This window comes from Vulpes lagopus, chromosome 3, assembly GCF_018345385.1.
Source record: "Vulpes lagopus strain Blue_001 chromosome 3, ASM1834538v1, whole genome shotgun sequence".
Taxonomy (NCBI): domain Eukaryota; kingdom Metazoa; phylum Chordata; class Mammalia; order Carnivora; family Canidae; genus Vulpes; species Vulpes lagopus.
The window spans coordinates 30,345,360-30,367,727 of NC_054826.1; the positions used below are offsets into that span (position 1 = coordinate 30,345,360).

Genomic DNA, 22,368 nt, shown 5'->3' on the forward strand with positions numbered 1-22,368 from the left:
TAAGGCTTACAGGCACATTCTGGGCAGCTAAAAATAAACTCCTCTCCCCCTCCTGCCCTTGGGCTCTGGCGACCTCCCCAGCCCCGTCCGGGTTCCCCTGGCAGGACCCGCTCTCCGGAGCCCGCCCCCTTACAGACTCGCGCTGGGCTGGGGACCCCAGGGTGCTGACGGGCGTTCCTCCCGCCCGAGAGGCCTGCGCTGAGGTCAGGATCCCCCAGTCCCCGCTCTGGGCTCCGCCCTCACAAACCCGGACAAGTCCGTCTTCTCGCCGAACTCAGCCTCCCCGCAGATAAAACGCGGGCGTTGGAATAATGATAACGAAGCTCTGGCCTTCTCGAGTGAGGTCAGGATGCCGCACTCTGGGGTCGGGCTTCAGTTCGTGCACAGAGGTTCCCTAGGGTGCACGTGTCGTGCAGACTGGGTTTTAGCTCACGCCGCCTTTTATAACGATCTGAGTTAGCTGCCCACACTGAACGATCTGAAGAATTCACATAAAATTCTGCATTTCCAGCTTCTCTTGAAAACTCAGATGTGTGCACCCCCGGCCGCGGATTTCGCCCACCGAAGCTCGAATTGGGTGTCGGCCGCCCCCTGCCGGCGGGATGCGTGTACTACAGGGGCGGCCGACACCCCGGCCCGGGTTCCCGCCCAGCCCCGCAGGCAAGGGCGTGCGAGGTGCCCCGAGCCACGGCGCTGCCGACCCCCGCCCCCCCGCAGGCCCGCGCAGTTTTGCATCCCAGGGCCTGAGCCCCCGGCAGGGCTCGGCCCAGTAGATGCCCGTCGAAGGAACGGTCGGGACCGCCAATGGAAGACTTTGGAAACTGTAAAGGACTCGCGTGCAGGTTGTGACGATGGTGCCGCCTAGCGGAACTCCGGGGCCAGTGCATTGCCTGCCCCTGTCCCGAGTCCAGGTCCCAGGTCCTAAGGATGTGAGAAAGGAAGGCAGAAAGAAAGGTAGATAGAATTAACTGTCCTTATCAGGCAGCCCGTTGACAAATGCTTGAGGCAGGAGGAGTATGACGTTCCTCCAGGAAGCTCCCAGATGTCTCCACGTTAGTGCCTTGCTAGAGGGAGAAATAACCTTGGTGTGACAATAGCAAGTCCTTAGGTTTCCTGAGTCTTCTTTTAGCCCATGAAAATGGGGCAGGCCGGGTGGCTCAGTGGTTTAGCCCCGCCTTCCGCTCTGGGTGCGATCCTGGAGAACCGGGATCGAGGCCCACATGTAGACCCACATCGACATTGAGTCCCACATGCTCCCTTCACGGAGTCTCTCTCTGTGTCTCTCATGAATAAATAAATAAAATCTTTTTTTTTTTTTTTTTTTTTTTAAAGGTAAGAAAATCTTGTTGGGCGACTCAGATGGTTGAGTGTTTGCCTTTGGCTCAGCTCATGATCCCAGGGTCCTGGGATGGAGTCCCACCTTGTCAAGGGGGCAGTGCTCAGTGGGGGAGTCTGCCTTTCCCTCAGCTCATGCACTCTCTCTCAAATAAATAAATAAATAAATAAATAAATAAATAAATATCTTAAAAAAAAAAAAAAAAAAGAAAGAAAATTCTGTTGGGATTTCCCTTACCTTTACTTCCCCAAATCCCAAAGTATATAATCAGTAGCTCCTCACAATCCTGGGGCGGCAGCACCTCTTGCTGCCCACGAATCCTGTCCCATGCTTTAATAAAACTGCCTTTCTGCACCAAAGACGTCTCAAGAATTCTTTTCTTGGTTTTTGGCCCCGCACCCCACCACCCTCACCTATATTCCAAAGTGATATCACTAAGGGGCAAGATTCTCATACTACCCTCCCGAACCCCTAAACCCACTAGGAGTTACTAGACAATTAAGGTTCTTTGAAGGCATTACCCAGACCTCCTGAGAAGTCAGTGGGATTGTCCTTGGTTGACAATTACTGACAGAAACAGCCAGGGTCTGTTTAACTCAATCCTTCAGAGCTCCTTGGGAGGCCAGCAGGGGAGCAGAGACAGAAGCAGGAGGGGGGAAGGGGAGGAAATGTAGAACAGAGCTTTTCAAAGAATAGCTTCTGGTCAACCTGCTGGGATTCACCCAATTCCCTGGAGCTGGATGCTGCCTCTGGACTGGCCCTCAGACATCCTGAAACCCATCCCATGTCAACACGCAGTAGGGTGATGTGCAGAGATGAAAGCCTGGCAATGCCAGGCTTTGTCCCTTCTGCTCTGTCTCAGTAAACGGAGGAGAAGGAAGGTCACCTATAGCCTTCCTTGGAAGGAAACAGTGACCCTGTCTGTATCCTACCTCTGCCACTTGGTGGTAGAGAAAAGTCAATCAGTCTGGACCCTTGCTACTCTCCTTGTATCCTCAGATCAGCCAGCGTTGACTTCCAGAAGAGCCTGTTAGAAACGTACATTCTTGGGCTCTACCTCAGACCTAGGGTATCATAATCTGCATTTTAATGAGATCCCAGGTGTTGTGCATATATTTTACTGTTAGATAAAAGTGGCTTTAGACCAGTGGTTCTCAATATTGGCTTCACCTTGGAATCCCCTGGGGGCTTTTGAGAATGCTGATGTCTGAGGTGCCTGGGTGGCTCAATTGGTTAGGCATCCAGCTCTTGATTTCAGCTCAGGTCATGATCTCAGGGTTGTGAGACTGAACCTTACTTACATCAGGCTCCACCCTCAGCAGGGAGTCTGCTTGTGATTCTCTCTCTCTCTCCCTCTGCCACCTCTAAAATAAATAGACAAATCATTTTATTTTTTTTCATTTGAGAGACTGCAAGAGAGTACAAGCAAGGGGAAGCAGAGTACAAACAGGGGAAGAGGGAGAAGCAGGCTCCCCACTTTGTGGAGAGCTCAACACGGGGCACAATCCTAGGACTCTGGGATCATGACCTAAGCTAAAGGCAGAGGCTCAACAGACTGAGCCACCCAGGTGCCCCATAAATCTTTTTCAAAGAATGCTGGTGTCTGGGGCAGACCTTCAGGGCAGACTCTCAGGGGCAGCCAGAGCATGGGTTCTCAGGTCATTTGTTTAAAGCTCCTCAGGTGGTTTCAGTGTGTGCCAGCACTGAGATCACAGCTCTAGGTAAAGCCTCTAATGAGATGAAAATTTTGGGGAATCAGAACCATGCAAATTGGTACAGGAGCTTCCCACCCTGGGCCTTCAGACTTAGGCTGGTGGGGGAATCAGATAGGTGTGGCTGGTGCTCCAGAGGCAGTCTCAGTGCAGTCTCACCTGTCAGACCAGGCCAACCCCTGTCCCCCAGCACATTGTCAGGCCAGCAGGTGCTCAGATTTCAAACAGGTGGGGTAAGAAGCAGGTGGTGCTCCTCTGTGCTCAGCAATCCCGCCCAGGGGTGTGGCCCTGAGCCAGGGGACTAGAAGGCATTGCTTAAGGCCGGAAATACCGTTTACCATTTAGATAAAAATTTTTGGCTTCAATGGAAAACTATTTATTGCCTAGAGCGTCCCCTTCCAATATCGGCTTGTGATTCTATGGGGGCCGGGGGGGGGGGGGGGGGGGGGGGGGGCTCTGTGCCTGTCATTGCCTCTGAAGATAACTCATGCCAGCGGAAAATCATCTTCTGGACTTGTAAATGCTAGTCCTGTGGAGGTTAAATTGACTTCTCTCACCTACCATGGAAGAGGCAGTTTTGCCTCCATTTGTGCATTTATCTCAGTATTCCTGATCTACAAATGCGTTTGTTCTTTAGACTTCCCTTTGCACTGGTTGTAGCATCTGTATCCCTCACTGAAAAAAATAAATAAAATCTCTCCTGTGTGCTCGTTTTCTATCTGTATGAGAGCTATGATTTTACCTTCTTTTTGAAAATGACCCTTTAATCACAAGCACAGCCATGATTTAAAACCAGATGTCCAGGGACACCTGGGTGGCTCAGTGGTTGAGCGTCTGCCTTCAGCTCAGGGCCTGATCCCAGGTCTGGGGATTGAGTCCCACACTGAGCTCCCTGCATGGAGCCTGCTTCTGCCTCTGCCTATGTCTCTGCCTATGTCTCTGCCTCTCTCATGAATAAATAAAAATCTTTAAAAAAAAATACATAAAACCAGATGCCAAGACTACATTTGGGTTGAAACCACACAGAGACCTGGCTACAACAGAAATGAGAGATGCAATTGCAGGGGCTCTGGAGACTGCTGAGCTCAGGTCCCACGTAAGGGGTCAATGACCATTCAGCTTCAATGGAATGTTGTCTGCAGGATTGCAGGCTGATGTGTCCAGATTCTCTCTCTCTCTCTTTTTTTTACAGAAAAAGTTGGAAATCCACAATTTAGTGAGGAATTACTTGTTTTTATTATACACTGGCAAGTAAGTACATCTCTAAGAAAAACCATACAAACAAATTGTGTTTCAGGCTGGTATTGCCTGTCTGTGACTTCTGATCTGACTCAGTGCCTGCTTCATATGCATTTAAAGCAGTAAGCACTCCTCACTCTACTCTGGGGCACTCACCAGACCAGCCTTTCCACGCATGCTGGGTCCTGGGAACATTGACTCACTCCCCAGGGGACACAGCTGCTAGGTCATCCTGGGCCATACCTAGGTAATCCTCAAGGAAGCCCATGACCATAAACATTAGAGTACTAACAACTTCCAGGCTTCCAATCCATCACTCCTAGAATGTGATTTCAAGGACAAGAGCCTTGTTTTAATAATTGTCACTTTTATGTGTGCGTGCACTTATTGTCAGGCAGGTGCTTCACACCACTAGATGTCGCTCTCAGCTACACAGAATTGTCTGGAATTTAAAAATGTACCAATGCCAGAGATTTAGGTGTTGTTGGTTTGGAGTGTGGGCCTGGGGATGGGGATTTTTAAAAGCTCCCTAAGGTGATGGTGGTGTGCAGTCCCAGCCAATAACCATGGCCTGATGGTCTTGACCATGTTTAAGTTTTATACTGGCTCTCAGCCCAAATGTCTTTCACTTCTCCCAAGGATGATTCTCTGCCTCCGCAGAGAATTCCTACCAGACTCAAGAAGGCAGGCCCACCACACTTCGTATTTTTTTGTCTTCCAGGATAATTACTCTTAGATAGTATCTTGTTAATGCCTTTACTTGCTGACTGCCTTTCTGGAATGGACTTTGTTGGGGTAGGGATGGGGTTATGATGTGGGGGCAGGACTTTTATATAGTTCAACTTTAAATCTGTATTTGTTGAATGAGAGAATAGTTTAGCACCAACAACTAGTTGTTTGTTGACATTATTATTATTATTATTATTTTAATCTTTGTTTTGTCTTACAAATGAGGAAACCGAGGCCGGAGAGAATAAAGCCCTTGCCTAGGCTCTCACTGGACAAAGCCCTGGGTCTGCCCAACACAGAGTGAGTGCTCCGAACGAGACACTATCCTTGTGGTTTCACCTCCCACCTTGGTTATGGTCTTAGTTTCCAGTCACTGTGTCTGTGGCGTTCCAGCATCTCCTCCAAAGCCCTTCAGATGGAGGTGTCAAATACTCTCATCCTCAGGGAATGTGCCAACTCACTGAGAGATCCTCCAAGGTGGCTGAGAGCATTAACCTTTGATACCCAAGATCAATAAGTTCTTGTTTGAAGGAGTGTGCTTCCAGGCTGAGGGACTGGAGCATTTAGGAGTGGGGAGGAAGTGGGTAATGGGGTTTAGGGGCCTTGGCAGGTGCAAAAATGAAGAAGAAATGATGCTGGAATGGAGTCAGTACAGCCCTCTTTCTATAGCCAATGAGGCTCCAGGGCTGACCAGCATTGGCTTCCAGTTCCCCTATCCAGCACCTGCACAGCCACCAAGGAGTGCAGCCACATGAGCATCTCTCATACCACTGTGGGATCAGCTTCAGGAGAAGTGAGTTCTCATTTTGCTATTGCTGTGTGTCATTGGGCAAGTCCTCTATCTCAAGGGGCCTGAAAGTGCACTTGCATATAATGAAGAGTCTATTCTAGATGAGAGAAAGAAGACCTTATCAGAATGGGAGGAAGGTGTGCAATTTACGAAACATATTAATTTTAGCCGTTCTGACTGGTGTGAGATGGTATCTTATTGGAGTTCTGATTTGCATTTCCCTGATGATTGATATCCAGCATCTTTTCATGTGTCTGTTGGCCATCTGTATGTCTTCTTTGGAAAAATGTCTATTCATGTCTTCTGCCCATTTTTAATTGGATTATTTGTTTTCAGGGTGTTAAGTTTGATCAAGTTCTTTATATATTTTGGATATTAACCTTTATTGGATATGTTTTTTGCAAACCTTCTCACATTCTGTAGGTTGCCTTTTAGTTTTGCTGATCATTTCCTTTGCTGTGCAGAAGCTTTTTATTTTGATGAAGTCCCAATAGTTTATTTTTTTTTTTGCTTTTGTTTTCCTTGCCTCAGGAGACATATCTAGAAAAGTTGTGATGGTTGGTGTCAAAGAGGTTGCTGCTGTGTTTCCCTCTAGGATTTTGATCGTTTCCTCTCTCACATTTAGGCCTTTAATCCATTTTGAATTTCTTTTTGTGTATGGTGTAAGAAAGTGGTCCAGTTTCATTCTTCTGCATGCTGTGGTCCAATTTTCTCAACACCATTTGTTGAAGATACTGTCTTCTTCTCATTGGGTATTCTTTTCTGTTTTGTTGAAGATTAATTAACCATATAGTTGTGGGCTCATTTCTGGGTTTTTTATTCTGTTCTTTTGATTTGTGTCTATTTTTTTTTCCAGTACCATACTACCTCCATAATAGAGGTTGAAATCTGGAATCATGCCTCCAGTTTTGCTTTTTCTTCTCAAGATTGCCTTGGCTATTCAGGGTGTTTGTGATTCCATAGAAATGTTAGGATTGTTTGGTATAGCTCTGTGAAAAATGCTAACCAACAGGTGTTGGCAAGAATATGGAGAAAAGGGAACCCCCCTTACACTATTAGGAATGCAAACTGTTGTGGCCACTCTGGAAGATGGTATGGAGGTTCCTCAAAAAGTTAAAAATAGAACTACGCTATGATCCTGCAATTACACTACTAGGTATTTACCCAAAGACTACAAAAATACTAATTCAAAGGGATACATGCACCCCAATATTTATAGCAGCATTATCTACAATAGCTGAATTATGGAAACAGCTCAAGTGTCCATTGACTGATGAATGAAGATGTGGTATATATACACACAATAGAATATTACTTAGCCAAGAAAAAGAATGAAATCTTGCCATTTGCAATGATATAGACAGAGCTAGAGTACATTATGCTAAGCAAAATGAGTCAGAGAAAGACAAATACCATATGATTTCACTAATATGTGGAATTTAAGAAACAAAACTAACAAAGGGAGGAAAATGAGAAAGAGAGGCAAATCAAGAAAAAGACTCAACTTTAGAGAACAAACTGAGGGTTAGCAGAGAGGGTGCATGGGGTGAAATAGGTGATGGGGATTAAGGAGAGCTCTTGCTGTGCTGAGCACTGGGTGATGTATGAAAGTGTTGAATCACTATATTGAACACCTGAAAGTAATATTACACTGTATTTTATTAATATTGAACTGAAATTTAAGTAAAAACTTAAAGCATATTAAAAGATTGGATAAAGTCTGGCAACGTACCAATGCCAGTTTCCTCGTTTTTATAAGAATACCCTGATCTTTTTTAAAACTTAAAATCAATTAGTTAACATGTAGTGCATTATTAGTTTCAGAGGTAGAGTTTAGTGATTCATCAGTTGCATACACCATCCAGGTGACTTTTCTGTAAATCTAAAATTAATTCCAAAATTAAAAAAATTATTTTAAAAAAGCTGATTAGGTAAGTTTTAAATTCTACTTATGTATTCATTTATTCAACAAAGATTGATTGCTCATTATGGGTCAGGTCCATGTTAGTGACCAAAACTCATAGTCCCATCCTTTGCAGGGTTTACAATCTAGTGGTGATTTGGCAGGAATAATATCCCCATTGCTTTTTTTTTTTTTTTTTTTTTAATTTTTACTTATTTATGATAGTCACAGAGAGAGAGAGAGAGAGAGGCAGAGACACAGGCAGAGGGAGAAGCAGGCTCCATGCACCGGGAGCCTGATGTGGGATTCGATCCCGGGTCTCCAGGATCGCGCCCTGGGCCAAAGGCAGGCGCCAAACCGCTGCGCCACCCAGGGATCCCCCCATTGCTTTTTTTAAAAAGCAAAACTTAAAAGTATTATAGCTTAACAAAATCTTGCTTGATGGGCTACATAAGCAGATGGGCTATATATCCTTGCTCTATCACTTCCCAGCTCTGTGACCTTGGCAGAGCTAACTCCTACGGTGTACGTATGTCTTCCTCAGTGCTAAGACGGGGCAAAAAGATTTCTCATAGGCGTTTAACGTGCTTAGCATGCATTAAAGCACTTACTCTCGGTTATTACAATTTTGATTATAATTATTGAAAAAACACAGTGATTCGGAACACGGATACAGGAAAACGTAATATGAACAGGGAGCGTGACATTGGGTCCAAGAATGCACGCGGGTTTCAAAACAAAAAGGCTTTTCCGCAGCTAAGGTCACTGCGTCGGTTTAGCAACTGCAGTTTTGGCTCCGCCCCGCCCCGCCCCGCGCTCGGCCCCGCCCCCACCCCGGCCCCGCCCCGCCCCGGGCCCCGGCCCCGCCCCGCGCTCTGGCCCCGCCCCGGGCCCGCCCCCGTCGTCCCCCGGCTCCGCAGTCTCGGGCCCGAAGGAGGGGCTGCACGGCGGTGCCTGGAGGCAGGGGCTAAAGGAGGAACCTCTGCTGGGGGTTGTCGGGAGAGCTCTATCCAGCAGCAGGCCTCGCAATCTCTGATCCCCCACTGGGCGGGGCAAACCTGGAAGTGGCGGCGCTCGGTTTTGCATAGCAATGCCCAGCTTTGCATAAGCACCCAAGGCTAGCATTTAAGGGCGCCGCCGCCGCCGCAGACCTAGTAACCCTGCACGGACCCGCTCTTTACAATGGCCTCCCAGATGGATGCTGTGCTCCTGATCGTCTTGGGCTTGCTTCTCGCCGGCCCTGCGGACCCTTCACGCGTCCGCCAGAGAAGGGTGAGTGTGCCCCCCACTCCCGCCCGCCCTCGCTCCTTTCGGGGCTGCTTCCAGCTCGCCGGTCCGGTTGGGGTGGGATTATGGGGGTGGCTACTCTGCTTTCTAGAATTCCTTCTCCTCTGCAGAGCCTCCCAAAGTCACTAACTGTGGGACTCCGAGTGGGTCCTTTTCTCTCTTGAGTCTCGGTTAACCCATCTGTATAGTGAACGTGGGCTATTAGGCCTTGTTCTGCTCCACTTTTAGGGAAGGTTCATCTCCCTTAGGTCTTTACTCTCTTGCTCTCTTTCGGAATATCGAACATCCGAGTGAAATTTGGCAGGACTGCAAGGCCTAAGGAACTGCTCTCAGGCCCAGAGACTCAGCCTTGTTTACCTGCCCCCGCCTTCCACCTCCCATAAAAAGGCCTGGCACTCATCCCTTCCCCTTCTGTCTGCTCTGTGGCTCAGCTTGTCGTGACAAGCGTGGGTTTGAGAGGCAGGTAGGCCCAGACCTGTTCTTCTGGTGACAGAGATCCAGCCCTGTGACCCACTGCTTCTGATCACAGGCCACAGAAGAGTCTTCACTTTTCCCTCACCCTATGCTCCAGACCCTTGGGAAGGGGAAGTTCTGTCTTTCTGAGACCTGGAGAAGCCTAGTTGCATTTGTTTCTTTGCTGCATAGCTGTGGGCAAGACACAGATGGTCTCCTCATCTGTAAAATGGACATGATGATACCAACCTGCCTTTCTCAGATGGGTGTGGGTGAAGGGAAATGCTTTCATGGTTGGAAAGGGGCTAAAGTAACAGGTAAAGTGATACAAGCCGCTAGACTCGGCCTCACCCTGCCCCCGGGGGCCAAGGGGTCTATTTTATTTTTCCTATTGAATGAAAGCATAAGGACCTCTTGGCCTAGAGGCCAAGACAAGAAGGACTCCCAGTGTGTCCCTGAGTATAGGTTGAGAATGTTTCTCTTGGCTCCAGGGCTGACCGCTATGAGGTGGAGTCGAGCTAGACCTCGGACTTGCCCTGCATCCCCAGTCTCTCCTATGTGTTGACCATGGATGCCATCCCAGACTAGAGGGCTTTAGATCAGCACTTTTGGAGAGGCCCTGAGACATCATAGAGTTCACCCACCTTGCTCAGGCCGGTAGAGAATAGGTGCCACCTGTGATGTACAGCAAAAGGCACTTTCAGTTTTCTCTGTGCTCATGTGATTCAGAGTCTGGTGCCTGAGACCAGGAGCCAGATAAGGGCAGCGGGGTGATGGTAACCACTTAAGCATCTGGAAACTTGTTTTATTTCCTCTTCTTGTGTTAACCACTCTTGTGTTGCTGGGCTATGACTGGCATCAGACAGCGGGGAGAATGTCTAATCCCGTGCAGGCATATGGTAGGTGCTTAATAGACTCTCTGACACTGTATAATGACTGTCATTTATTGTGCACACACTCTGTGCTATGTGTTGAGCTGTGTGCTTTTTTTTTTCTAATAAGCTTTTTTGGGGGAATAATTTTAGATTTACAGACAAGTTGCAGAGATAACACAGAGTTCTCTCATAAACTCCCCACCCAGTTTCCCTGATGTTAACAGCTCATATTACCATTGTGCATTTGCCCAAACTGAGAAACTAGCATTGGTTCATCAGCATTATCTAAAACTCTAGACTTTATTGGATTTCACCAGTTTTCCCATGAATGTCCTCTTTGTGTTCCAGGATCCAGTCCAAGGTAGCACAGTGCATCTGTCATCAGGCCACCCCAGTCTCCTCTGGTCTGTGACAGGTTCTCAGTCTTGTGTTTTCATTGTTTGCCAGGCTTGAGGTGTGGCCACTGTACTTTCTGTGCATACTTCTCATTTTCCCAGCAGCCCTGTGAGAAGATATAATTATGTCCATCTAATAGATGAGGAAACAACCTCAAGAGGGTAACTTTGTCCAGGGCCTCAGCTCGTGTGAGTGGCTGAGGTATGATTGGAACCCGGGTCTGTGATATGATATATACCTGTATTTTTGCCTCCAGAGCTGTGCATTTTCCCTCTGCCCTCTGTTGCCTCTTCCCACGTGTTGGCCTATCCTGGGGATGGCAAATACAGTAGTCTCTCCTTTATCTGTGGTTTTGCCTTCTGTGGTCTGTAAGCCCAGTGAGTCGCAGGCTGGAAGCAGATGATGCCCCTTCTGACTTCATCAGATGTTTAATAGTAGCCCTGATGCTATATCACAATGCCTGCATCACCCACCTCTCCTCCTCTCATCACACAGGCACTTTCTCGTCTCACATCATCACAAGAAGAAGGGTGAGTGCGGTACAGTAAGATATTTTGAGAGGGAGAGAGACCACACTTACATAACTTTTGTTACGGTGTGGTGTTAATGATCGTTCTGTTTTCTATTAGTTATGGTTGTTAATCTCTTACTGTGCCAAATTTATAAATTAAACTTCATCATAGGTATATATAAAAAAAGCATGCATAGAAGAAAATCCATAGAATATATAGGGTTCAGTACTATGTGTGGTTTCAGGCATCCACTGGGGGTCTGGGAACGTATCATGCACAGGCCAGAGGAGCTCCTGTGCCAGGTCTGGCCCTTAGTGGGCATTGCTAATCCTCTGTGCCTCCTCTTCCAGACGAGGCTGGACCCAGCTGCAGAAATCTTTGCCAGAGCGGCTTCTAGTCAGGCACGGGGGAAACTCTGTTGTTCTGCCTCCCTCAGGGGCTGAAGGAAAAGGGAGCTTAGAAGAAGGAAGGGAATTCTTCATCTCCAACAGGACGCTCGGGACACCTGCCCCAGCCTGGAATCAGCCCTCGATGTGAAGAAGGGTGCCTCAGAATCTGTGAAAACAGCCCCAGAAAATGGCTAGTCCTCCTACCTGCCTTCCAGCCCAACTCTTAAGTCCAGGCATTCTTTCATTTGACAACGGCCTCCTAACTGGTCTCCCCCTTCCAGACTTGTTCTTCTCCAGTCCATTCTCAACCATGAACCAGAGTGTGGCACTCTCTTGCAGTGGGGTTCTGTTGCACTTACAGTAAATCCAGGGTCCCAGTTATGACCTACGAGGTCGTACATTAAATGACCTTGCCTCCCCTCCAGCCTCATCTGGGTCAGTCATCTGCTACATGTAGCCCAATAGCCTTCTTATAGTGCCCAGGCCAGCGAAACTTCCTACCACAGGGCCTTTGCCCATGTAGTCTCTGCCTGGATAGAACAATCTTTCTCTACTTACATGGCCGACTTCTCATCCTGCAGGGGTCCAGCTTAAGTATCATTCCCTTACTACCCTGTTTAAGTAAGTCCTTTGTTCCTCTCAACATTACCTCTGTTCATTTCTTTTCCGGCGCTCTGAAATCACGGTGGGTAACATTTATTGGCTTTAGACTCTAAGCTCCTCAAGGCAGGGCAAGAACATCTCTAATTGTTTACCACTATGAACACAAACTTAGACCAGGGCCCGTGCTCATTGCTCCATAAATATTTGTGGGATGAATACTGAAGGAAACATTTATCGGCTCCTACCCTGCGTAAGGGGCTGTGGGGCACGCAGGCATGAATCAGACCCTGTCCTGTTCTTCTTACTCATGTCATGACATTTCATTCCAAGGGACAGAAACTCATTCCAAGAAGCTCAACTAAAGGGAAGTTTACTCCAGGTATACAAGGAATCTCTTGGAACTAATGGCAGGAATGGAGGCTGGGCCATATAAATGGCTTTCATTCAGTGAGCCAGCTCATGCTTTGGGCCTGGCATTGTTAAGAGCTTACATGCACGCTCTCATCTTCACATCCCTAAGAGGAAAGTATAAAGCCTCCACTTAAAAGATGTGGAAATTGGAGTGCCAAAGGGGAAACTGGCCTATAGAATCATGTGATGCTGTGGCTGAGCCAGGCCTGTTGACTCAAGCTCTGATTTACCCTATATCTCACTCCAGAGTCCTGCCTTTCACTGCTAACCCCTTATTGCCTATTTGGACAGGGGTGGGGTTGGGGAGGGGACACTTCTGTTCTCTCTTCCAGAGACCAGCAGAGCCCTTAGTTCTTGTCTCTTCCCAAACTTTGGCTTGGTCGTGAGTCACAGGTCTAGGTGTTCTGACCTTATCCCAAGTGTTATGACCCAATGACGGCAGAAAGCCTTCTAAGTGATTTGTGCCTCAACCTCCATTTCCCAGAGGCAAAGAGAATCTGCCGGCCTCGCTTGGGTTAGAAGTTTCCTTTCAGCCCAGTTGGCTGTGTTGACGACGGGGTCAGTTGGAGGTGTGGGGCTGGCAGGTATTCCTTCTAAGATGGGATGCACATAGTGGGAATGCCTAAAGTGTCTCTTAGGTGGCCTTCAGGGGGCTGGGAAAGGTGCGGGTGGGTGGGCAGAGTCTGCACAGTGTAGGAAGTGTTAAAGATCATAGATGAGTAGGCAGGTTCTGTGGGAGTGGGGAGTCAGCGGTCTTGTGTAGCCAGACAAGATGGTGGAATCTAGAGACCTCTAGGGGATATTGAGGAAGAAGAGGAAGTGGCTCAGCAAAGGGGAGGATGGTGATTCAGATGGGACAGAGTATGGGCAATGGGATAGGAGGCAGGAAGCACTGGTTAGGATTGGGGAAGCTTGTTCACTAGGGTTCATTGACAAGCGCCCCACTGGGTGTCTCTCTCCGTGTGTCCTATTCCCTCCCCGAGCTGATTGCATACTCCTTGAGGGTAGGGGTTTCCCACTGTGTTAGTTTCCAATTATTCCTGGCCCTGGATTGGGCATGGGGTGTGACATGAATAAGATCTGGGCATGAGGCTGCAAAGGTGAACCCTCCAGGAACTTCCCTCTTAGGAGATGCCAGGGCTGGCTGGAGAGGGGTGGAGGGGTGGGGGGGCTAAGAGTGGAAGTCAGAGAAGGCACCTACCAAGGGTGGATGTGGTTGTTCACCGGTTTTGAAGCTCAAGATCTGACATCTTGTGCTTTCTAGTTAACAGCACACTTTGGGGAGATTATATTTTTTGAGTTTTCTGGTGTAGTACTACCTTGGAGATGGGTACCAAGGTGTTATCCTGGGCTTACGGATACAGAGGTGCAGATAAAAGCTCAGGGAGGGGAAGTGCCTCGCCCACTGTCACACCATCCATAGCCTGTTCTGTTGATGCTTCTGCCCTGTGAGCGTTCCTTTTGTCAACATTTCTTTTCTTTTCTGCCTGATTTTCTTCAGCCACCCAAGTCCGGGAGCTTTTTCTGGAACAACTGCGATAGGGGGAAGGACCCTGTGTTCTTCAGGAGCCTGTCTCTGCTACCTGACCCTGTTATCTTTCCTGGGAACATGACTGTCAGCTTCGAGGTCCGGACCAATGTCCTCCTCACCGATCCTCAGAAGGTGAGCCTGGAAGTGGGCAGGGTTGCGGAGGTGCTGGAGGGAAGTGGCATGGGCCAGCTGGCGGGGCCCCTTAGGGATGTATGCTCAGGTGACCGTGAGTAATTCTACAATCCTGGAATCACAGAGCAGCAAAGGATGCGTGAATTCTACTCCAGTTGGGCAATTTTGTTTTGGTGCTGTTGTGAATTATAAAACAGGGATGTCACTTAGTAATATGTAGTCACTTTAGAAATTACAAATTCTCAAAAAGCGGGGGAGATACATCCCCTGCAATCTCAACTACCCAGTGATAAGGGGTAGGCACTTTAAACATTTGGTAGGCTAGGATTTGGAACTGTCCCCCATACAATCACATATAACATGCATATTAATTTTGAGTGGATATGTATGAAAATAAGAAGCAGTGTACCTTGTAAACGTGTCCTGCAATGTGCCTCCTCATGAGGTAGTCACTGCTATTTACATAATCATCAGAATATTTTCTACATTTGTAAGTTATATGTACATTTGTGTTGTAAATATATGTACATTTACAATAGTGGATTTTTATGGCATGTGCTATTAAACTTGCTTTTTTGGGGGTGCATGGGTGGCTTAGTTGGTTGGGCATCTGCCTTTGGCTCGGGTTGTGATCCTGGGTCCTGGGATCGGGCCCTGCGTTGGGCTCTCCACTCAGTGGGCAGTCTGCTTCTCCTTCTGCCCCTCCCCACTGCTCTTGCTCACTCTCTCTCAAATAAATAAAATCTTAAAAAAAATAAACTTGCTTTTTTTTTTTTTTTTTTTTTTTAGCATCATACTGTAGGTTCTATACCTCTTTCTATGGCATTTGGCATCAGTTTACCTAACTCTTCTTAATGGCAGAAATATTCGGATGTAGATCTGTCCTAGTGTACTTAACAAATCTATTGTCAGACATTTAATTTGTTTCTAGGGCAGTTTTTGGTTTGTTTGTTTGGCTTCGTTTATTTTTTGGCTGTTATAAACACCTTTGCCAACATTATCCTTGTCATGTATCTTTTTGTACTTTTCTGATTATCTAGACAGAGACTTTATTTTTTTTTATTATTTAATTACTTATTTATTTATTTTTAGGCACAGATTTTTTTAGGTCTTTAGGTACATATTGCCAAAGTGCCTCCACATATTTGAACCCCATATATACCCTCTCCCAACAGATTGCCAGCAACAGATTTGCCTTTTTTTCACAGATTTGATTCTGAGCATTTTCTAATAATGTTTTCCACTATTTTATGTCATCCCTAGTGAGGTTCAATGTCTTTTCATTAATTTGGTTGCCTTTTTTTTTTTAAGGGTTTTATTTTTTCATGAGAGACACACAGAGAGAGGCAGAGACACAGGCAGGGAAAGAAGCAGGCTCCTTGTGGGGACCCTGTTGTGGGTTTCCATCCTGAGATTCTGGGATCAGGCCCTGAAATGAAGGCAGATGCTTAGCCACTGAGCCACCCAGTCATCCCAATTTTGTTGCCTTTTGTATTTACTTTGGGATTAGCCAGTTTGATCATGTCTGTTGCCTCTTATGGGGGTGGCTGTTTACATGCTTTTCTACAGAACAATAAAGGCTTTTCATATATCTATTGTAACACCATACATTGTAGTCCCTCTCACTACTTTCAACTGCTTCCTTTATAACATTTTTAAAAAGATTTTATTTATTTATCTATGGGAGACACACACAGAGAGAGACAGAAACATAGGCAGAGGGAGAAGCAGGCTTCCTGCAGGGAGCCTGATGCAGGACTTGATCCCAGGACCCCAGGATCACGACATGAGCCGAAGGCAGATGCTCAACCACTGAGCCACCCAGATGCCCCACAACATATTCTTATATGCCCTTCAGCTTGCCCAGGTGTAGATCTGTTCTGACACCAGTTTTGTTCTGATTCTTTAAAAGGCTTCTGATGTGGAATGTGTCCTGGTAACTACTCTTCCCCCTGGCTGAATCACAGCCTCTACCTTCTAGGTTGCTTGTGGACATTACTGGGTTGATAACATGCAGTGTGCTTTTTTACATAACCTGGCACATAAGACCTGCTCGCTACATGTTAACTCTTGTTAATAGTTCAGTTAATGTCAGTCTGTTCCTGTGGCCCCTCTGACTTGGACAGAAGCCCGGGATGTGTGGACAGCTCTTGGGCCCTGCCTTCCTCTGTACATCCCTCCCAAGTCTTCTCCAGGCTAGATCATTACATTTCCTTTAGCTATACTTCAAGCGATAATCTACCAGGGTCACACAAATGTCATTTCCGTGCTCTTTCTGCTGAGTCTGGAGTGTTGGGCTCTTTGGCAGGTGCCATCATGCTTGTTCTGCTGTCACTGTTGTGCAGAATGCTGGCATTTCTGTGATGCTTCGCATTTGATGGAAAAAATTGGTGCTCTTTCTGCCCCTAGCCTGCTTTTCTTGGCTTCTTCGAAGGCCCACCCCTTTCCTGATACTTTATGACCTGTCGTACATAAGTTTGGGCCATTGCACTTTATAAAAACTGTGCTTGGATTGCCTCTACTCCTTCCCTTGCTCTTAACATTTCTCTTGTATATTTTCAGTTTAGTTCTTTTCATTTTTCAGGTAATATGCATATTAGCTATCAAATGAAAGCCCCTGAACACTTGTGTAGGAGAAAAGATGATGAGCCTCGTTTTATAGATCAGGGGTGCTGAGGCTCATAGAAGGGGTACAGCTTGCCTAGGTCGCGTAGTTACTAGCACATTCAAGGCTGGGTGTCCTTATGTTGTGTAACCTGTCCTTGAACTTTTTCAGGCACGGAGGTGGACTTAGTGCTTGGTATGTCTGTAGGAGAGTGCTCCAGAACTTTCCCTTGCTCAGCAGAGATCCCCTAGAGACAGCTCCTTATGAGCCTGGAGGCCTCAATGTCTTCCATCTCTTGTTCCTGAGGCCCAGAGAGGAGAGTGAGGCATCCAGGCCCACACAGCTTGCAAGCAGGAGAGCCAACTCATCCTCTCTTCCGCTGACCATGCTGAAGTGGAATTTTTTTAATCCAGAGTCTCATCTCAGACCTGGATGAATTTAACCCCTGCTGCAATGTTTAGAAGCTGGATGCCCCAGATTCCATGAGCCATGGGCAAGACTGGGGCCACCCAGGAGCTCCCCTTTCCTCTTTTGACTTGCTTTATAGGATTCAGCTTAATTTATAACTCCCTCTTGTGGGCCCTCTCTCAAATTCCAGTCTCTGAGACCCTTGTTTTCTCATCCTCAGGAATCATAAATCGCTTCTGTATTTGGCATATACACTAATTTTGGGCTTTTAGATGTGGCTTTCAGGCCTGATAGTTTGACCTATTTTCCCCCCGAGAATCATGTACCTCAGTTTATAACTGCCTCCTTCCGTTGCATCAGGTGGCTCCCCGACAGCTGCTCCCCATGTATCTTTATTTAGAGCTTTTGTGTGCCTATCTGTGTGGGAGAGGCCAAGATAAATAATTTCTTTTCAACCCATAAGAAATTTTCACTCTTAGGATGTCAGGACTGGTAGGCCTCTTTGAGATCATGAGATCCAAATATTCCATTGTCAGGATGGAGGGGTGGAGACCTGAGGACTTGCTCACGGGCCCTGGCAGGTGCAGGGATCCAGCCCTGATTATTGGTCAGAGCTTCTGTCTGTCTGGTTGTCGAGACAGGTCCCATGACAGAAGTTTATTTAAATCAAGCTACCTAATTTGCAAGGAAGTCTTAGACTAGAGAGATTGATGGTATCTTATTATTCAGCCTTGCTTGCTTTCCTGAGCCATAGGAGGAGGCAGATTGATAACAGGGGCTGGGAACTGAGCCATGCAATCCCCAAGTGGAAGGCATGGCACTGCCTCAAAAGTACCTATTGCCTTACATTTCATGCACTCCTACTGAGTACCTCCGGTGCTGTCTTTGGCCTGGGTAGGCAAGGCATGGCTCCTTCTGGTGGATACAGCCCCATAGGCTTCTAGCCTGATGGGAGGACCCCAGCCAGGACTTGGCCCTCACTGGTCCCCCCATCTGGGCATTTCTGTTCAGGGCATAACTTACTTAACCATTTTCATTGGGATACTGGAGAAACAAGGGGTACTGGCTGAGGGAGAAGGTAGGATAGGTAGTCCTGCAGGAGTTAATGTTTGGATTTCAGGCACTGTGCTAAGCATTTTACAGGCATTGTCTCACTCGATGGGATCTTATGAGGTTGGCACTCTAAAATATCCTGCTTTTGGAGACAAGGGAATGGAAACTGAGCAAAGTAGCTCGACGCAATGGCACAATATTAGGAAGTGGCAGGGATAGCTTTCCAGTCCAGGCCTTCTGGCTCTCCCAGGCAAAGGGGCTGGAGCAGGCTTGGCAGGAGAGCACAGAGGCAGACTGGCAGGGGACCATGTGTGAGTGGGGGTGCGGGATACTGCGTGTGTCAGCAGAGCACCATGAGGTTAGCAAAGAAAGCAATTTGAATCTGTCTGCTCAGGATCCAGAGTACACTGATGCTTCCCTTCCTCTCGAGCCTGGATCCTGACATCTAGGGCTGTTGGAAGACTGAGTCCACAAGCTGGGGAGCCAGCCCAAGCCCAGCAGACTCTAGGGGAATAAGTGCCCATCCAAGATTTGTCTTTTAAAGACAAAAGTCCTAAATCAAGTGAGCCTGGAGGCTGGGAAACATGACATTGCTAGAATTTCAGAACTGAAAGGGACCCTAAAATTGTGGTTTCCTGCCATAATACCCACAGAAATCAGATGTTCGAGTGAGCTAACCTCCCCCTTCCCTTTCCTTACTGTTTTCCCTTAATACATTTGGCAGGGGGCAGGGGGTTGCTGGTGGGGCACGAACATGGTCAAGAGAGAGAGCTCACTTAGTGAATGCCTGGCACACAGCAGGCACATCTGGGACTGTCTGCTTTGAAGTCCTGGCCTCTTCCGGCTCAGCTGCAACCTCTAGAACAGGAGTAGAATCATGTCAGCATGGAGGTGTGAAGCACATCATCGATCTTCTCATCCAGCTTCTTCTGAGTGTGGGGTCCTTCGGTGGCTTCCCCAACTCAGTCTGGAGAGCCTGCCACTTCTTGGGGGGTATTTCTTTTATATCCTAGCTATGATTGTGACGAAGATCTTCCTTTATATCAATCCCAAAGTGAGCTCCCTATAAATTCCTACTGTTTTAAATTCTTTTACAGCTCTACAGAGAAAATTTACCCAAGGATAGAAAAGAGGTTTCTACTCCAATCGGCTGGCAATTGTTGCCTGAGGTTCTACACAGGAAAGGGCTCTTGAAGCCAAGATGGGGCTGAGAAGGAAAGTCTAGCAAGTGGTGCCAGTTAGCAGTTACATGACAAGTGCATTTCAGCTCCAGTGTTAGCTTCAATCTATGGTAGTGATTACCTAAAGAATTTTAAGACTATGGTTCAGTGGGGGGGTGGGGGGGGGAATATCACAACGATCATTAATTATCTGCCACAGGCACCGGGAAGGATAATACTGGGACATGTGCCACATGGTCACTTCTGGATCAAGAATATCTCCAAGACCCCATCGATCAAAAATTCCGTGATCAAAATAAAATGCTGATCTTTTAAAAATGTAGAGGAGTTGGTATGTTTGCCTTGGAGCTTATACTGTTTCAAACTCTTTCTCCCTAGGTGGAAATAATTGTGGAGAAGGAATTGGCTGGCTTCTGGGTCAAAGTCCCATGTGTGGATGAACTTGGTAGCTGCACCTATGAAGACTTCTGCCAAGTACTTGACACTGTTATTCCCCCTGGACAGCGCTGCCCGGAGCCTCTGCACACCTATGGGCTTCCCTGCCACTGTCCCATCAAGGCAGTAAGTACATAGGAAAGGAGAGCATTCTTTCTGTGGCTGGAGTAAACACATGGGACTTGGAAGGAAGGGTTCTTGCATTCTCCTCTCACAGATCTGGATGTCTGTGGGTGATCTATCCTGAATTGCTTATATTTTGGGGGCTTTGGTTTATCCATCTGTGGGTTGGGAGACTTAAACCGCAGTATGACCTCCAGTGCCGGTTAGCTCTAACATTCCATGTTCTGTAGTGCTATGGCTATCCCTAGTGTCATGTGGCTCTCAGGGGAGTGGCAGAAAGGGCAGTTCATGGCTGCCCTTTTGGGAGAGTTCCATGAGAGTCCCCTCAGTAGGCTTCCACTGACTCTGTGATCCACCGGTTTTCCTGCAGGGCATCTACTCGCTGCCTCGGACTGATTTAATCCTGCCCAACATGGAGCTGCCCTCCTGGCTCAGTTTTGGGCACTACCGCATCCAGGTCATCCTCAGCAGCGGTGGGGAGCGTCTGGGCTGTGTCAAGATCTCTGCCTCTCTGATGGGCAAATAATGTGGCACCAGCAATAGCAGAAAGAAGGGGCCTGAGAAAGGTATCCCTCTTCTTCTGTCTTGTATTTGCAGAGGTCAAATCCTGACTCTCTGTACCCCTTTAAGCCCTTTCTGCAATGATGCCACTTCCCTCACTGAGAATCATTTTGTGCCACCTGCATGGCATGGGCGGGCAGCCCTGACCTAGGGGTGCGGCTTGGCAGCTCTGATAGCCCACAGCAGCTGCCAGGCCGGCCATTTCATTTCCCTCCTTGACTCTATGACTTTCTCTCTAAGAGCTTAATTCATTTTCTAAATAATCAAGGAATGGGACCAATGTATTTTGTGATCTTGAGTTCAGACCAACCCAGTTGTAGTTTTCAGAAGTTACCTTTGTGATTTTCTTTAAAAAATTTTTTTTGGGTCACTGACTTAAAAGCAGAATGGAAGTATTAATAACACTTTTTTGCTTTACTTTTATCCCCCTTATGATGAAGGGGCTGAAGTAGTTCACCTCAGTCTATTCCTCCATTAACTTCTGTGATTAATTCAGTATTCTTTTCTAGTTTTGCCCAGCAAACAGTGGGGCATAGTGTATCCGGGGGAGGCAGGGATGTGGTGGAGCTTCACTGGGAGAGGTATTTAAGAATGCCCTATGTGTTTAAGAAAGTTTACAGACTCAGGTGCCTGCAGGGCCAAACACGAGACCTAAATGAGTGAGGATGACGACAAGGAGCATACTGTTTCCAGGCATGTCTTCCTACCCACCCCCGCCTTTTATAGCAGCACATATGCATTGTTACAAGGCAGCTGATGTCCAGGCTTGAGCTTGGGAATATTGTCAGGGATGATGAGGCCTGGGCTGAGTTAGAAAGGGTGCATTCAGCCCATAAGGGCAGCTGCGGTAGAGCTGTGGCCAGTTGGTGCCACATGAGAATGCCATAGGCCCAGTATTGCCAAAGAGTCTCAAATTTTTTTTCCCTTGGAGAAGCCAGAAGTCCAGACTTTTATATGAAATCTTATAGTTTTAAAATATTGGCAACAGATGATTTTTTTAAAACACTGTGCAGGCCAAAAGGGCAAAACCAATGTTTCAGTGGGGGAAATCTGCCCCACTGTGGCCAATTTGCATCCTCTGATGTAAGACCATGCATTCCTTGTCCTTTCAGTCTTGAGACGACTCCTCCAGGGTTGTTTGTCCCTCTGCAGAGCCGGATCCATAGGGTCTGACCCACAGAGAGGCTCTTGCAGGGCTAGGGACGGGGGAGGCAGCCTCTCAGAGCTGTCGGTGGCAGGGATCATGAGGCTGCCTGCCCCAGCCTTGCAGCATTGTCAGGCTGAATGGGGCAAACGCGGAAGAGTTGGAACCCACCAGCAGCTGCTCTGTGGAGCAAAGATCCAATGAAGAGAGGTGGACTCACCTCAGGTTCCTGGGTTCGCCCATCGTCCCGTCCTCCATGACAACCTACTGACCCCTGGATTACCCCCAGCTCCTGGGATCATTTGAAGCTTGGAATGGCAATAAACCTTTTTAACTTGCTGAGAATTCCTCCTTTGTCTTGACTGCACATTTGTCCATCGTCGAGTTTTTAGGAGCTTGTTTGGGGTGGGCTGTTCCTGCTGGTAGAGTTTGCTCTGGAGGCACAGACAAGCTGAAGTGATTCCAGGGACTGTCTCTTCTGTTTTTGCCTTGTGAGCTGCTTGTTCTCCCTGCTTCAATCTGTCTCGTCACCATCCAAGATCCTTGGCTTGTTTTTATTT

The 22,368-nt window shown here is 47.4% G+C and overlaps 1 protein-coding gene across 1 annotated transcript; it reads left to right on the forward strand.

Moving 5' to 3' along the window:
- The first annotated feature begins 8,604 nt into the window (after positions 1-8,604).
- GM2A (GM2 ganglioside activator) lies at positions 8,605-22,153 on the forward strand. Its single transcript, XM_041750770.1, has 4 exons — positions 8,605-8,981; positions 14,137-14,298; positions 19,924-20,106; positions 20,474-22,153. Exons 1-4 carry the CDS (start codon positions 8,892-8,894, stop codon positions 20,627-20,629), a joined length of 591 nt encoding a protein of 196 aa, XP_041606704.1. The 5' UTR covers positions 8,605-8,891; the 3' UTR covers positions 20,630-22,153.
- The last annotated feature ends 215 nt before the right edge of the window (positions 22,154-22,368 follow it).

Bases quoted from the DNA above. Each gene is read 5' to 3' on its own strand.
- GM2A (XM_041750770.1), top strand. From the start codon at position 8,892: ATGGCCTCCCAGATGGATGCTGTGCTCCTGATCGTCTTGGGCTTGCTT. The intron at 8,982-14,136 runs GTGAGTGTGCCC...GATTTTCTTCAG, and splicing joins CACGCGTCCGCCAGAGAAGG to CCACCCAAGTCCGGGAGCTT. The intron at 20,107-20,473 runs GTAAGTACATAG...GTTTTCCTGCAG, and splicing joins GCCACTGTCCCATCAAGGCA to GGCATCTACTCGCTGCCTCG.